General features: G+C 43.3%; 1 protein-coding gene across 2 annotated transcripts in view; it reads right to left on the bottom strand.

The window, feature by feature from the left end:
- Positions 1-17,807, bottom strand: part of IRAK1BP1 (interleukin 1 receptor associated kinase 1 binding protein 1) — a 31,812-nt gene that overhangs the window by 9,108 nt on the left and 4,897 nt on the right. Inside the window, exon 2 of one of the 2 annotated variants that reach the window (XM_074948012.1) lies at positions 9,490-9,555. The exons of the other annotated variant lie outside the window; for it this stretch is intronic. Coding sequence (XP_074804113.1) covers positions 9,490-9,555 — 66 coding nt within the window. The remainder of the gene's footprint in view (positions 1-9,489; positions 9,556-17,807) is intronic. 2 annotated transcript variants of the gene reach the window in all.

The raw sequence follows: 17,807 nt of genomic DNA, 5'->3' as shown, positions 1-17,807 counted from the left end.
TCCAAAACATAGAGAATCCCTCTAGGCTAAACCTTAAGTTACAAAAAGACACAAAAACAGGAATATACATGCCATTCAGCAGAACTTATTTTATCAGCCATTTAAACAAAACAGAATCTAACGCATATCTAATCAGATTGCTTACTGACTTTTTACAGGAGTTCTGACCTGCATTCCTGCTCTGGTCCCGGCAAAAGCCAACACAGACAGAGAAAACCCTTTGTTCCCCCCCCCCCCCCCCCAGCTCTGAAAGTATCTTGTCTCCTCATTGGTCATTTTGGTCAGATGCCAGCGAGGCTGTCTTAGCTTCTTAACCCTTTACAGGTGAAAGGGTTTTTCCTCTGGCCAGGAGGGATTTAAACGTGTTTACCCTTCCCTTTATATTTATGACAGTGACACTCAGTTTGCAAATTATTCATTTGTTTAGAGGGCTGTTACAGAGAGAACTCTACTTATGTAAATAGGGTGGGCCCAGGACCAGTGTGAATTTTGATGTCTGTGTGCTTTGTGGGTTCCCCCTGTGCTCCTGCTATAGCACTAACTCAATGCACAGTGGAGCCTAAGGAGCTATCACTGGTGCCCAAGCTAGTATGCTGTCATGACTCTTTAAACACAATAACAGCTGGGCCAAGTGACCTGCCAGTAGGAACTTACTGCATCTGTCCAGTCTTCCTCTTACCACTGAGCCATTACAATTCACAGAATTGTTGCATGAAATAGAAAAAAAATTAATTGATGATTTCCTTTCTGCTAGAAGCATCTTCCACAATTCTGCTATACACATGGCTGCTCTTCTCCTCTCTGCAGCTTTCAGTGGTGATTCAAAGCTGCAGTGCAGCTCATGCTGGCCACGCGCCCTTTTTCCCCTTGCTGCCAGGTGAATCATTCCAAAGCTGTGTGAAAAACTCAGAGAAAAATATTTATAAGCATAACATCAACAGCCAATACATTAACTGTAGACCAGGCCAACTCCCTGCATGATAAATATGCAAATAAAAGGCTGATCCTTGGCAGAAAGCCACCAAGGTGGGTAGAATTGTGGGAGGTGTTGCTAGCAGAAAGGAAATTATTGTAAGAAATTTTTCATTCTGCAGCCCAGTATCTCCCACAATTTTTGTTATACGTGGGAAGTCGTGAGTAGTGTACAGGAGTGGGGAGGGACAAGAAAGGGTAAATAGAAAAAGAGTTAAATGGACCTCCTCCACCTTGAGGACTGACCAAAAGGCAAGACTGTTACTGGACCACTGCATGGAGCACCTTTCAGCTGAAGGAGGCTTTTGCAGAGGACAGAATGTCCACTTTGTTATGTTTGACAATGCTATTAACCAATGACCAGGTGGCTGCCCTGCTCTATCTGTGGTAGAGGCACATGCTCATTCGGCCCACAAGGTTGCCGTGGATCTCATGGAGTGTGCCTGGATAGCTTCTGAAAGAGAAGTGCCTGACCCTTTTTGTAAGTTTCAACAATGCACAGTCTGACCCACCTAACAAGAGACAGCCTGGAGATTCTGAGCCTTTGACATTTTGGGTGAAAGAAGGCAAACAGGGCCTGACCTTGTGGATTCTGTGCACTTGATATAGATTTATAGTGCTTTTCTGACATCTAAATTGTGCCCCAGCTTCTTGGGTGGGTGCTGTGGCTTTGAGCAGAAAGAAGGAAGGATAATCTTCTGCAAGCTATGAAAAGCAGACTTCGCGCTGGGGAGAAACAACTGCAGTTCTCAGTACCCTCTTGTCTTCATGGAACACTCGGGGGTGCTTGCATAAATAGGACTGCCAGATCTGAAACTTGCCCAGCAGACATGATGGCAGCCAGAAAACAGATTTTGATGGAGAGACAAAATGCTGATATACAAGTCAGAGGCTTGAAAGGGTGAGTGGCTAGGGCCCTCAACACCAGTGGTGGGACCCATTTAGGGAAGACTGCCAGTTTGACTGCTCTGACAGATCTGACTACCTTGGGATTCTGTGCCAAAGAACCTGAGGATCCTGTGAACAGAATACTACCAGTGGCAGATACCTGGCCCACTATGGTGCTGGACTGAAGACCTTTATCCATACCTTCTTTGAAAGAGTCCAGGATAGCTGGAGTTCCAGATCTCTTGGATTAGCATTGCTCTCCTGGCACCAAATGCTGAACTTGATCCAGATGGAGGAATAAGCTTTTATCATGGAGACTCTCCTGGACGCATACAAAGTCCTCATCACTTTGGAAGATAGGCCTAGTGCTATTAACACTTCCCTTTCAATAACCAGGCTCTCAGCTGAAGATGGTCTGGGTGGAGGAAAGAGCCATGGTCAAGGATGTCCAGTGGTCAAGGGTGGCAGTTGTAATGGCGATTTGCAGTTTCAGATCTATCAGATCAGAGAACCAGGGCTTCCTTGGCCAATACACAATTATCACCATCTCCTTTACTTGTTTCTGCATTATCTTTTGAATTATTTTTCTTATGAGAGGGAAGGGCAGGAATGCATATCACAAGCTTTCTTGGCCATCTGTATGACAGGACTCTGTTCCCCTGGACTTGGGATTCCCTGGTAAAGTATTTCAGCTGCTGGTCTTTTTGTAACTTGCAAATAGATCAATCTGATCTTAAAGATGCTTGGTTTCCTCTTGGTTGAAGACTTCTTGGTTCAGGCACTATTCTGCTGACTGTGCATTGGCTGAGCCAGTCTGCTTTCTGATTCAACTTCCCTTTTATGTGAATCACCTGTGAGGAGGGAGGTTCTTTTCTGCCCATTTTGTTATCTCCTATAGTATATTTGTAGTCTCTGATAGTTCAGAAGCCATTTTACACCCACTTGTGCAGGATAGAGATGAGATGAGAAAGTTACCTTGTGCAGTAACATAGGTTCTTCGAGATGTGCGTCCCTGTGGGTGATCCACTTTAGGTGTTTGTGCGCCCCTGCGCTTGTAATTGGAGATTTATGGTAGCAGTTCCCAGTTGGGTCGCACATGTGCGATCCCCATCTCGCACTGCTTCAGGTGGTTATCTGGTGCTGTGCAACCAATCCCCGCACCATGCCTTCTCTACTGCAGATCATTAGTGTGAAACTCCAAAGTAGAAGGAAGGAGGAAGAGTAGTGGAGCACCCACAGGGGGACACATCTCAAAGAACCTACGTTACTGCACAAGGTGTGTGACTTTCTCTTCTTCGAGTGGTGTCCCTATGGGTGCTCCAATTTAGGTGACTTCAGAGCAGTGCCCGCCGGTGGAAGGAGGGGGCTTCGGAGTTGAAGTTGTAGCAGATGAAACTACAGTGTGTCCGAACAGGGCATTGGAGGATGCGTGCTGTTGTAAAGCATACAGCTAAGTAAATGTATGGGTTGCAGGTTGCAGCCCTACAGATATCTGTGATGGGAACATTGTTAAGAAAGGCTATGGAGGCTGATAAGGCCCTGGTAGAATGCGTGTGAATCCTTGTAGGCGGTTGTTGGTCATGCTGGAAATAACGCAGTTTTATGCAGTCCAATATCTATTTGGATAGCCGCTGTTTGGATATGGTGTTCCCTTTGGATCGTTCAGTGATGGAGATGAACAGTTTTGGAGACTTATGAAAAGATTTTGTTCTTTCAATGTAGAAGGCTATTGCCCTGCAGGCATCCAAGGTGTGTAGTCTGGACTGTTGTCCAGCCTCATGGGGTTTGGGGAAAAATGTCACTAAGTGGATAGGTTGGTTGAGGTGAAAGGACGAGACAACTTTAGGGAGAATCTTGGGGTTTAGCCTGAGGGATACTTTATCTTTGAAAAAGATTATGTAAGGTGGGTCACCGATGAGAGTTCCCAGTTCTCCCACCCATCTGGAGGATATAAAGGCCACTAGGGAAAGGTGTAGCAGGGAGCATGTCACCATGGTCTCAAATGGAGGTCCGGTGAAGATGTGGAGGACTAGGTTGAGATCCCATGGTGGGTTAGGATTTCGAATTTCTGGGAAGATGTTGGAGAGGCCTTTGAGAAAGTGTTGAGTAAGTGGGTGTACGAAGGTAGAGAATCTTTCTACTTTGTGGTGAAATGCCGTGATGGCAGATAGGTGTACTCTTATGGAACTTATGGAAAGGCCAGACTGTTTTAGTTCTAGCAAGCAGTCTAGTATTAGTGGTAATGGTGCTGAAATAGCTGCAGCCTGTTTATATTGGCACCGAATCTCTTCCATTTATGCATGTGCATGAGGCAGGTGGTTGTCCTATGACTGTTTAACAAAATGTTATGTATGTCTGTCATCCCGAGAGCCATGAAGTAACCACGCTTTGAGTTGGAGTCTTTGAGGATCTGGATGGAGGACGCATCCTGTGTCCTGAGACAGGAGCCAAGACTGAAGCGGGAGCATGCGTGGTGGACACACAGCCATCTGTAGAAGATAAGGATACCACATTTGTCAAGACCATATGGGGGCTATTAGGATCACTCGGGATCTGTCCTGTCTGATTTTGTGAACCACTTGGGCTAGGAGAGGGGTAGGAGGGAAGGCGTATAGGAGGGGAGCATTCCATTTGGTGAGGAAGGCATTGCTGAGAGAGTATGGACTGAGTCCTGCTCTGAAGCAAAACTGCAGGCATTTGGTGTTTTGTGTGGTTGCAAAGAGATCTATTTTTGGGAACCTGCAATTCCGAAAAATGTTTAGGAGCACACATGTATCCAGCTCCTACTCATGGTCCTGAGAGAAGTTCCTGCTCAGCCTATCTGGTGTGGTATTCTGGCATCCAGGTGGGTACAATGCTGTAATATGGACATTGTGCTTGGTGCACCATTGGCAGAGTTGCATGGGTTCCATGCATAGGGAGTGTGATCATGCTCCCCCTTGTCTGTTTATGTAAAACATACAAGCCATGTTGTCTGTAAGGATCTGTACAGTCTTGTCTTTGATGATCGGTAAGAAGTAGGAGCAGGCATTTCGGACAGCTTGTAGTTCTAAAAGGTTTATATGAAGACAGCATTCCACTGTGGACCACCGGCCCTGGATAGAGTGTGGGTTTAGATGCACCCCCCAACCCAGAAGGGATGCATCTATGGTGATGGTAAGCGTTGGTGGATTCTGTGTGAAGGGCACTCCCCTCCAGATGTTTTATGGGTGTGTCCACTATAGAAGGGAGTCTTTTATTTTGTGCGGCACTGTGAGGCGCTTGTTTATATTGTTCCTGTGTGGGACATAGTTTGTCCAGAGCCAGGCTTGTAGACACTGCAAATGTAACCTCACGTGTCTGATGATGAAGGTCACGACAGCCATGTGGCCTAGAAGTTGTAGGCAGGTTCTGGCACACACTTGTGGACTGTTTCACGTCATGGAGATCAGGTTGGGTAAAGTCAGAAATCATTTTCTTGGTAGGGAGGCCATCGCTTCAGGAGAATTGAGGTATGCCCCAATAAACTCCGGTTGTTGTACTGATGTCAGAGTGGATTTTTCAATGTTTATCTGAAGGCCTAACCTCGTAAACAGAGTTATCACCTGTTCGGTGGACTCTAACACTGTCTGCAATGTTGGTGCTTTCAGCAGACAGTCATCCAAGTACGGAAATATCAGGATTCCTTTTCTGAGGAGGTAGGCAGCTACAACGGCTAGGACCTTTGAAAATACCCACGGGGCAGTGGATAGGCTGAAGGGTAGAACCTTGTCTTGGAAATGATCTTGCCCTATTGCAAAGCAGAGAAACCGCCGATGTGATGAATGGTTATATGAAAATACGCATCCTAGAGGTCAAGGGCTGAGAACCAGTCTCCCCTTTCTAGTGCTGGAATTATGGTGCCTAGTGTGACCATTTTGAATCGTTGTGTTTTCAAATTTGTTGAGTCACCATAGGTTGAAGATGGGTTTCCACCCTCCTGTTTTTTCTGTGTGAGAAAGTAGTGTTAATAGAATCCCCTCCCTCTGTATTCCGTTGATAAGGGTTCCACTGCTCCTAGATGTATGAGGTGGGTTACCTCTTCTCACAGTAGATGTTTATGAGAGGGCTCCCTGAAGAGGGACGGGGAGGTAGGGCGGGTAGGGGGTTTGGAGGTTACATACCACATTAGTAGTTTTATAATTTCATATTTGAGTTCCATCTGGTCCTGGTGACTTATTACTGTTCAATTTATCAATTTGTTCCAAAACCTCCTCTATCAACACCTCAATCTGGGACAGTTCCTTACATCTGTCACCTAAAAAGAATGGCTCAGGTGTGGGAATCTCCCTCACATCCTCTGCAGTGAAGACAGATACAAAGAATTCATTTAGCTTCTCCGTATCAGTCTTGTCTTGCTTAAGGACTTCTTTAGCACTTTGATCATCCAGAGGCCTCACTGATTGTATGGGCTTGTCTACACTGGCAACGTAAAAGGGCTGCTGCAGCAGCGCTTTAACGTGGCTTGTGTGGTCGCGGCAGAGCTCTGGGAGAGAGCTCTCCCGGCGCTCTAAAAAAACCACCTCCACCAGCGCTGGTGCACTGTCAACACTGGCGCTTTACAGCGCTGAAACTTGCTGCACTCAGAGGGGTGTTTTTTCACACCCCGAGCAAGAAAGATGCCGTGCTGTAAATTGCCAGTGTAGACAAGTCCTTGGATAGGCTTCCTGCTTCTGAAGCACTTAATAAAATTTTTGCTGTTGTTTTTTTGTCTTTTGCTAGTTGCTTTTCAAGTTGTTTTTTGGCCTGCCTAATTATACTTGACTTGCCAGAGTGTGGGTGGCCTCCACTTCGCTATCTGTGGGGTCCTTAGGAAAGAATTCCCCGTCAGCCAGAATAATCATATGTCTTGTTAAGGATGCTATTGCAGTATCTACTTTTGGAACCTCAGAAATAGAACTTTTAGGCTTTTGGAGTTTGTGAAAATCTAAGGTCATATATGTTAATGGTCTTACCCCTGCTGAATTTTTCACTTCTCTCTAATCATGCCTCCAAAAAAGAAGTGCAGGGGAATCAGAACCTTGAGGGAGGATTTTGAGGGGAGGTATTTACTTCAAGGCTTGTGCTCAGGAGCTTGCTGAGGTTGGATAAATATTGTGGACACAATCTTTTGCACATGGCCTCAAACTTTTTTGGGGGAAAATATTTTGCTACATTTTCCCTGAGTCCTGCTCAGATGCAGTTAGGGATGGGGGCCTCGGGAGGGAGTGGTCAGGGGACAATGAGTGGGGGCGGTTGGATGGGTCGGCGGTTCCGGGGGCCCTGTCAGGGGGCGGGGGTGTAGACAGGGGTCAGGGCAGTTAGGGGACAGGGAGCGGGGGGGGGTTGGATAGGGAGTGGGGTCCCGGGGGGGGGTGGTGGTTAGGGGCGGGGAGGTCCCAGGAGGGGGTAGTCAGGGGACAAGGAGCAGGGGGGGTTGGATGGGTCAGGGTTCTCAGGGGGGCAGTCAAGGGGCAAGAAGTGGGAGAGGGCGGGGGCCAGGCTGTTTGTGGAGGCACAGCCTTCCCTACCCGGCCTCCCATGCTATTTCTCGGGCCAAAAAGTTTGCCCACCCCGACCTAAACAGTAACTTTAAAGGATGTGAGTTTAGCAAATTGCTGCGGCGGACGCAGGATATCAGGGAAGGAGGAGGGTTAGCCAGCACAAGCTGTGCTGCTGCTCTGAACCCTCTCAGGAAATGGCAGCGAGGAGAGCAGTCCCATGCTTAGCAGAACTGCGGGAGATGGTGGGTTGCAGAAAATGGTACAGAAAAACTGGCGATTGGTTGAGTTCTCTTTATCAATATGACTCTATTTTAGAATTAGTTCAGGTGTTGACCTAATCATAGAATATCAGGGTTGGAAGGGACCTCAGGAGGTCATCTAGTCCAACCCCCTGCTCAAAGCAGGACCAATTCCCAATTTTTGCCCCAATCCCTAAATAGCTCCCTCAAGGATTGAACTCACAACTCTGGGTTTAGCAGGCCAATGCTCAAACCACTGAGCTATCCATCCACTCCCCCCGACTAAGTCTTGCTGTAGTCTATATAAAAACAGCTTACCTTAATTTTTCAAATATAGCCCATCCACAAGACTTCAATTACTTCCAACTACAGGGGAAGTTTAAAGCATCTGCACTATTCAATTAAGATAATTCAGGACCAAGGCAAAATACTGACATATTTCTTAAAGGACCCAGTTTAATTTTAACTCCTAAAAACAAATAAGTGTAATTCTCAACATTCTTTCTGTACTCAGTGCTGTTAGTTTGAGGTGGATAAGCTATGTTCTTCATACAAACCAAAGAGGCTCTCTAAAGTGCAAAATAGAACTGTGCTTCAACTACGGAGTTGCAAGTAACTATCAGTGATGCAAACTTCCAGGCCCCCTCCACAAAACACATTATCAAGCTATTGGATAGTGGTCTAATTAGCATGCTGTATTGCAAAGATTCATAGACCAAAAAAGATGGTGTTTTTCCTTAGCTGGATTGACTCCCAGTACAGCACTTCCTGCTTGGTAAGGGCCTAGTCATGCAAAGCTCTATTCACATGAATAGTCACCTTGGTGTCAGCGGGATTACTCACGTAAGAGAAAGTTATTCACCTTGTGCAGTAATGATGGTTCTTCAAGATGTGTGTCTCTCTACGTGCTCCACTGTAGGTGTGTCTGCACCCTGTGCCTCTGATTGGAGATCTTTTGGTAGCAGTGTCTGTTTGGTCCAGACATGCACTCTCCTCCCTCCCTTGTGCTCTGCCGCGAGGCTAATTAGCAATGTGCAGGTGAACCATCCTCAGTTCCTTCTCTACTGCAGAGCCCCTACTGAGAATTCTGAAGTAGACGGAGGGTGGGTTGGTTGTGGAGAACCATCGTTACACTTCACAAGGTGAGTAATTACTTCGAGTAGTGTCCCTATAGGTGCTCCACTGTAGGTGACTCCCAAGCAGTATCCCTGATGGAGGGTTGGGACTTTGGAGTCAAATCCGTTATGGATTACAATACTGTGGAACCAAAGAGGGCAACAAAAGTGGCGTCTCTAGTAATCAGATAGTGTTCTGCAAAAGTATGAGCAGACACCCAGGTTGCTGCCCTGCAGATTTCCAGAATAATGTCTTTAATTCAGGCGACCAAGGTGGAAACCGACCTCGTGGAATGTAAGATTCCAGGTGGAGGTACCAAATTACGAGCATGATAGCAGTAGCTAATACAGCTCGAGACCCAATTAGAGAGCCTCAGAGCTGATATCGCTGTGCTTTTTGATCTTTCTGCAATTGATAGGAAGAGCTTGGGAGATTTCCTAAAGGCCTTCATCCCATCCAAATAGAAGGCCAAGGCTCTCCTAATACCCAGCGTATGTAATATAGCCTCCCCATTATCATGGGGTGAATGGGCTCCACTCTACAGCAAAGAATGAAGAAAATCTTGCTCTATCACCCCAGAACCTAGCTTACTTCTTGCAAAATTCTGTGGGGTGCCTTTTTAATTTTACTACTTCATACTGGCTCTTTTAGGAAAGTCTCAGTGCTGTACTGTATGTAACTGTCCCTTCCTAGTTTTGAGGAGAAAAGACTAAACCTACAAACTCATGATGTCTAGGTGCATGGTTATTCCTCTTGCTATGATTAATACATACCTCTGCTTCCATTTGATAAGCATTTTCTACTCTACTAAAATCCTTTGTCACAGTCACATTTTCTTCCTGAAACAAAGTACAAGAGTATAATTTTTAACCACAGCAATTAAGAATTTGTGTTCATATGCCACATGGTATTCTAACTTTCCCTATTGGCATGTTAATGGTAGCTCAGAAACACACATGTGAAATTTGCTACACCACTCCCTTCAGTTAGAATCCAGATAGAAGTTAAAGATTGCAAGTTTCTTTTGAAAAGTAATAATAAGTCTAGTCTTTTGGACAACGATTCTTTCTTTAATAAGAGTCTAATCCTTTAATAAGTGGCAATTAGTCAAAGCTGTGTATCACTACATAACACTCCATCTGACTTACAAAACAATGAGTTTAAAGTTTAAAGAAAACTAGTGTGTGAAAAGTGCTTTCCAAACCCCTATTCTAGATTTCAAAAGCAGCAGCTTGTAGTGAATAGGTGACTTAAATAATGATTGAGCAATGGTTTTTTTGCTGTTTGGAGTAACCCTTTCAACAGTCTTTGCCCCAACAGCAGCTGTATTATTCACAGTGATGATCACACAAAGCACTAGGAATAGTTGCATGAGAAACACTATATAAATAAAATACATAGAGATTCTAGTTACACTTGAACATTGCAGTGGTTTGCTGCTTGTCTCATATCAGATCCACTCCTTCATTCTACAGAGCCTCTAAATTATTCAGCTTCACCATTTAAAAGGGAAAAAACTCAGGATGCTTCAGAGAAAATGGTTGTTAGAAAAGAGAAGGATGTTCTATCTTTTTAAAAATACATAATTTACATAGATTTCCAGAGTGATTGCTTCAAAACCCATGCCCGCATTTTTCTTTTTGAGATCACAAACTTCCATTCAGCATCTCTTCTTCCGCTTTCCCTGCCCCCACTTCATTCTGAATTGACACAATACAATCACTCCTTTATAAAATAACTGCATCACAATAAAAAGTTTAATTTATAACAAATCAAGAATTGTAAAAGAATTTAAATCTTTCTAAAACTCTAAAGTGTAGATGGCTCAGGGATTTGGTAATGGAGATAAGCAGATTTTCCATTTAAACTGTACTGAATTCCACCTTGAGTGGAAAAGAGCAGCATTCCTCTCCACTGTTTATCTACTCCCCTTACTCATTCAAAAAAGAAGTTTGTGTCAATGTATTCCTTGAGTCAGGCACACATAAGGTAGCATGCACCTATCTATGGCACTATGTACTGACAAGCGTTTCAAGTTACCAGTTTGAGTCAGCTCCATAAATTACCATCGTGTGATGGCTTAAAAGTAGGCTCGGCAGAATTCTTTTTTTATATATATAATTGAGAATATCAAAATATTTATTTTAAAGCATTTTTATCAGTTTAAATTTTCAGTTACACAAAATTATGGGTGGGATTGTCAATTATTTAATGACAGACGTTGAGATTCAACAAGTTTTAGAACTGTTAAAACACAAATTGTGACAATCTACAAAGTAACTATCCTGAAATTAAACTCTAAGTTCTCAAGCAGCATTTTTCTTACCCTGCCTATTTGTAGGTTTTATTATCATCAACTGAAATATTTTTTCATTGTTTTGTATGTATATGGTGAAATTGGCGTTTCATGACATTTATCGATAACCAGCTTTCCTATAAAAAATGAGTTTGGAAATCTCAGTACAATTCCCAATAGACAACTCTCCATTGCAGTTAACTTTTTGGCAGTCTCTTCAGTTAAGGCCAAGGGATGATTTGACCACAGTGACCAAATTGTACTTCTCAGACAGAAACATTCTTGCCAGAACAGGGTTGAGGTACATTAACAGGGTGGCTGCCTGTGGGGTGGATAGAGAACTTGAGTCAATCCAACTCTAAAAATTTACTTGTTTTATAAAATCAAGATTTTTTTTAAAAACAAATCCTACAATATTTTTAATTTCAGTCGGCAAATGTAGTCGATTTATTTGGACCTTCATAGGAAACCCTTTTTCATTCTTCTCCCAACCTCCCTCAAACATTACATAGAAATAACCGGTTTCAGAGTAACAGCCGTGTTAGTCTGTATTCTCAAAAAGAAAAGGAGTACTTGTGGCACCTTAGAGACTAACCAATTTATTTGAGCATAAGCTTTCGTGAGCTACAGCTCACTTCATCGGATGCATACTGTGGAAAATACAGAAGATGTTTATATACATACAAACCATGAAAAAATGGGTGTTTACCACTACAAAAGGTTTTCTCTCCCCCTACCCCGCTCTCCTGTTGGTAATAGCTTATCTAAAGTGATCACTCTCCTTACAATGTGTATGATAATCAAGGTGGGCCATTTCCAGCACAAATCCAGGGTTTAACAAGAACGTCTGAGGAACTGGGGGGGGGGGGGGGGGTTCAGGTTCCGGGGCTGTCTGTAGGATCTACAACCTATCCTGAAGGATGACCCAACACTCTCACAAATCTTGGGAGACAGGCCAGTCCTTGCCTACAGACAGCCCCCCAGCCTGAAGCAAATACTCACCAGCAACCACATACCACACAACAGAACCACTAACCCAGGAACCTATCCTTGCAACAAAGCCCGTTGCCAACTGTGCCCACATATCTATTCAGGGGACACCATCACAGGGCCTAATAACATCAGCCACACTATCAGAGGCTCGTTCACCTGCACATCTACCAATGTGATATATGCCCTCATGTGCCAGCAATGCCCCTCTGCCATGTACATTGGTCAAACTGGACAGTCTCTACGTAAAAGAATAAATGGACACAAATCAGATGTCAAGAATTATAACATTCATAAACCAGTCGGAGAACACTTCAATCTCTCTGGTCACGTGATTACAGACATGAAAGTTGCAATATTACAACAGAAAAACTTCAAAACCAGACTCCAGCGAGAGACTGTTGAATTGGAATTCATTTTCAAATTGGATACAATTAACTTAGGCTTGAATAGAGACTGGGAGTGGCTAAGTCATTATGCAAGGTAACCTATTTCCCCTTGTTTATTCCCCCCCCCGTTCCTCAGACGTTCTTGTTAAACCCTGGATTTGCGCTGGAAATGGCCCACCTTGATTATCATACACATTGTAAGGAGAGTGATCACTTTAGATAAGCTATTACCAGCAGGAGAGTGGGGTGGGGGGAGAGAAAACCTTTTGTAGTGGTAAACACCCATTTTTTCATGGTTTGTATGTATATAAACATCTTCTGTATTTTCCACAGTATGCATCCGATGAAGTGAGCTGTAGCTCACGTAAGCTTATGCTCAAATAAATTGGTTAATCTCTAAGGTGCCAAAAGTACTCCTTTTCTTTTATAGAAATAACCATGCTGACATGACTAATAATGAACAGCTGGCTTGGTAATCTGAATATGGAGAAGGAAAATGTCCCCCAACCCCATTCAAAATGTTTTAAGCCTATCCTCTCTCCTCACAGATTGAAGTACAATTGTCTTATTTGATACTTTATATGTGCTGCACATGTATTTAAGGACACTGCCATCTTGTGGTTTTGGGTCCTACTACAACATAAATGGTGGTAAGACATTTTGTGTGCAGTATCTCTTTTGGTAATATTCCACAGGAAGTTAATTTTTATTCCATCACCCTCCAGATTTGAAATTAACAGTTTTCAGCAATAATCAATTCCAGGTGAAGATTAGCGGAAGAAATGTCTGCTCGATTATATTATTATTAATTTTTACAATAATCTTCCCATGGAGATTTTTTGCTCCTGTTTATGATGATCTTTCTTGACAGAAAGGAAGGTGAGGGAAGGATGGATGTTAGTGAAATTCTTAATTAAAATTATGACTGACTAGCTGAAAAGGAAAAGGTTTTTTGGTTTATTTTTAACTGCTTTTACGTCTGCTGTAAATTTTTTTTTCTTCTTGAGGAGCTATCAATTCAATCACACTAGCCCCATAAAAAATTAGTTTTAGCAATACTTTAAGATGAGCTTTACATTTGATGCCATGTTCTTAGAACTTGTGCAACAGTCTGTTCCATTTTCTAAGTTTTAGTGGGCAAGAAATGGTTCACGGTAGGATAATTTTCCAGTTTAGAATTAATAATTAACAGATCACATGCAAGACATGTTATCTCATCCACTCCATCAGTCCATAAACCTATTCTCAAAAGAACCACACATGTAATTTGCTCACCCAATGTATTTTTGTAATGTTACTGAAATAAAACACCACTGTTCCAGAAAAAGGTCATTTTTATTTGTTTTGCAATAGCACGTAGGACTCTCAGTCATGGAAGAGAATCCCATTGTGTTAGACCAGGGGTCGGCAATATTTGGCATGCAGCCCAACACGATAATCTGCTGGCGGGCCGTGAGACATTTTGTTTACATTGATCATCCGCAGGCACGCGCCCCCCACAGCTCCCAGTGGCTACAGTTCGCCGTTCCCAGCCAATGGGAGCTGTGGGAAGCGGTGGGCCGCAGGGACATGCTGGCAGCTGCTTCCCGCAGCTCCCATTGGCTGGGAACAGAGAACCGCAGCCACTGGGAGCTGCAGCGGGGCTGTGCCTATGGATGGTCAATGTAAATAAAATGTCTCGCAGCCCACCAGCGGATTACCCTGATGCCACATGCCCAAGGTTGCCAACCCCTGTACTAGACACTGTATAAACAAAATGAAAAGATTGTTCCTGTCCTAAAGAGCTATAAGTCCAAGGCTTACATGGTGGTGCTATGTCCTTCTCTGCTTTTCCATTTTCTCCTACTCTCAAAGCATGAAAATCCTACAAAATATGCTACCACCACAAGTCTGTTTTCAGAGTAGCAGCCGTGTTAGTCTGTATCTGCAAAAAACAACAGGAGTACTTGTGGCACCTTGGAGACTAACAAATTTATTAGAGCATAAGCTTTCGTAGGCTACAGCCCACTTCACTGGATGATTAGAATGGGCTCAACGGGTAGTGATCAATGGCTCCATGTCTAGTTGGCAGCCGGTGTCAAGTGGAGTGCCCCAGGGGTCGGTCCTGGGGCCGGTTTTGTTCAATATCTTCATAAATGATCTGGAGGATGGTGTGGATTGCACTCTCAGCAAATTTGCAGATGATACTAAACTGGGAGGAGTGGTAGATACTCTGGAGGGCAGGGATAGGATACAGAGGGACCTAGACAAATTGGAGGATTGGGCCAAAAGAAACCTGATGAGGTTCAATAAGGATAAGTGCAGGGTCCTGCACTTAGGACGGAAGAACCCAATGCACCGCTACAGACTAGGGACCGAATGGCTAGGCAGCAGTTCTGCAGAAAAGGACCTAGGGGTTACAGTGGACGAGAAGCTGGATATGAGTCAGCAGTGTGCCCTTGTTGCCAAGAAGGCCAATGGCATTTTGGGATGTATAAGTAGGGGCATAGAGAGCAGATCGAGGGACATGATCGTTCCCCTCTATTCGACATTGGTGAGGCCTCATCTGGAGTACTGTGTCCAGTTTTGGGCCCCACACTACAAGAAGGATGTGGATAAATTGGAGAGAGTCCAGCGAAGGGCAACAAAAATGATTAGGGGTCTGGAACACATGACTTATGAGGAGAGGCTGAGGGAGCTGGGATTGTTTAGTCTGCAGAAGAGAAGAATGAGGGGGGATTTGATAGCTGCTTTCAACTACCTGAGAGGTGGTTCCAGAGAGGATGGTTCTAGACTATTCTCAGTGGTAGAAGAGGACAGGACAAGGAGTAATGGTCTCAAGTTGCAGTGGGGGAGGTTTAGGTTGGATATTAGGAAAAACTTTTTCACTAGGAGGGTGGTGAAACACTGGAATGCGTTACCTAGGGAGATGGTAGAATCTCCTTCCCTGGAAGTTTTTAAGGTCAGGCTTGACAGAGCCCTGGCTGGGATGATTTGATTGGGGATTGGTCCTGCTTTGAGCAGGGGGTTGGACTAGATGACCTCCTGAGGTCCCTTCCAACCCTGATATTCTATGATTCTATGAACATACAGTAAGTAAGCCTATGTTGTTTGTACATTTTCTTCTGTGAGGAGTAGCACTTTACAGCCACTGCTGGTTGCACCATAGATGCTAAAATGAATGACCACTCCTTCCTTCCTGAACATGGAAAAACAACCTAAAACAAAATGTGAAAGCTCAAGCCAATGTGAAGAGCAACCAATTATGAAAAAGTAAATGTCTGAAGGTAGTCAATAAGTTTTGCTCTACTCTACTTTAGTTCTTACTGAAAAGGAAACAACCCATTTTACTCAGCATGAAGGTAAGACAGAGGTCACAGTTGGGAGAAAAAACTTAGTTTGAAAATGTATGTTTTTAATATACAGTAGCAATTGGCTATACCATTATGCACATTTGTAAATTACCAATTAACATCTCAGGTGCAACTGCCTTTTAAAAACCTTTGGAGAAATGTACACAATGTAACTTTGCACTATGATAAACATTATATAGAAGGACAAACGAAAATAGCACAGGAAAAGTTCGCTCTACTTTTTAATTCTATGTTTATTTTTTCTCCTCCTTGGCATACGTTTTTTGTTTTGTTTTGTTGTGGTGATGAGGTCCCATCTATGTACTCACGGAAAATAGTGTATTCTAACACCTCCCAAGAGCCCCAACTAATTAAAATATGACCCTGGACAGATAATCTGGAATTGAAGGCCATAAATACCTAGATAAAGTCAACTGGTATTCAAAGCATACTGCAATTACAAATGGTATTTGTGCTCCAACCCCTCCTTCTCCCTCACCCACCTTGTGATGGCATCTTGCATGGGGCTTATAAAATTGGCAGCATACAAGTCAAATGTAAAGAAGTCTGTCTTACCTTAGTAGTATGAAACCTGTCTTTAGCAAACTCAAGAGATCAACAAAAGCTTACATGCTTAACAGGTGTATTTTAATAGAGGTGGAGCAGAATTAGACTCAACAGATTTGAGAATACTTTGGGATTTCTTAGGGAAAATGGTTCCCTAGTAAAGGTGGTGTCTTGTCCAGCCTTCAGTGTATACTTATTTAACAAATATATGTGAATAAATGTTGTTGTTAGAACAAACCTTTAACTGCTTTTCACATTAATGTCTAAACCAGAATTCAAGTAGGATGTAATTTCTGGGTTTTGTTTTGCTTTTTAAACAGCTTCTGATCCTGAATCTTCATGCTACCACTACAAAAGTCACTGCTTATTTTTAGCAGTGTGGCCACTATTAACTGCCAGCTGCAATGTGTGGTTAAAAAAAAAAAAGGGGGGGGGGGGGGGAGTGGCAGGGGCCTTACTGGCTAAGTAAAAGACTATTTCCCCAAACAATTTACTTCTCTATAAGCCCTCAAAGCAGATTCTGTGCTTTGTGAAGTGCTGCGTACAGTTACAGCACTCTATAAATAAATGCTATGGTGTAATTTATTTCTGATTTAAAATCCTATGTAAATATATATGGAAATTAGGTGCAGCCCTCAGGCTTCCTCGCAAACTGCTAATGCAGCTCTTGTTGCTGCAAAGGTTGTGCTGTACTGATCTAGCCCAACTCCCGAATACAACAAAAAATGATTAAGGGGAACTGTGATATGGATTAACAAAAAGTGTAAATATTTATAGGTTGGTTTAGTGATTCCCATGACAGCTTAGATATCTTTACAAAGATTGGAAGGGTGTAAACACCAGGAAAGGATATTAATTTTAGTGTGGTCATAATGAACATAAGAACGGCCATACTGGGTCAGACCAAAGGTCCATCAAGCCCAGTATCCTGTCCTCTGACAGTGGCCAATGGCAGGCGCCCCAAAGGGAATGAACAGAAAGGTTATCATCAAGTGATCCATGCCCTGTCATCCAATCCCAGCTTCTGGCAAAGAGAGGCTAGGGACACCATTCCTGCCCATCCTGGCTAATAGCCATTGATGGACCTATCTTTCATGAATCTATCTAGCTCCCTTTTGAAACCTGTTATAGTATTAGCCTTCACAACACCCTCTGGCAAGGAGTTCCAGAGGTTGAAAGTGCATTGCATGAAAAAATACTTTCTTGTGTTTGATTTAAACCTGCTACCTATTAATTTTGTTTGGTGGCCCCTTGTTCTTGTATTATGAGAAGGAATAAATAACACTTTATTTACTTTCTCTATACCACTCATGATTTTATAGACCTCTATCATATCCCCCCTTAGTCGCCTCTTTTCCAACCTGAAAAGTCCCAGTCTTATTAATCTCTCCTCATATGGAAGCCGTTCTATACCCCTAATAATTTTTGTTGCCCTTTTCTGAACCTTTTCCAATTCCAATATGTCTTTTTTGAGATGGGGCGACCACATTTGCACGCAGTATTCAAGGTGTGGGCAT

This window comes from Natator depressus, chromosome 3 (genome assembly GCF_965152275.1).
Source record: "Natator depressus isolate rNatDep1 chromosome 3, rNatDep2.hap1, whole genome shotgun sequence".
Taxonomy (NCBI): Eukaryota; Metazoa; Chordata; order Testudines; family Cheloniidae; genus Natator; species Natator depressus.
The sequence above is the reverse complement of the archived record's forward strand: the minus strand, read 5'-3'. Positions and strand labels throughout refer to the sequence as shown.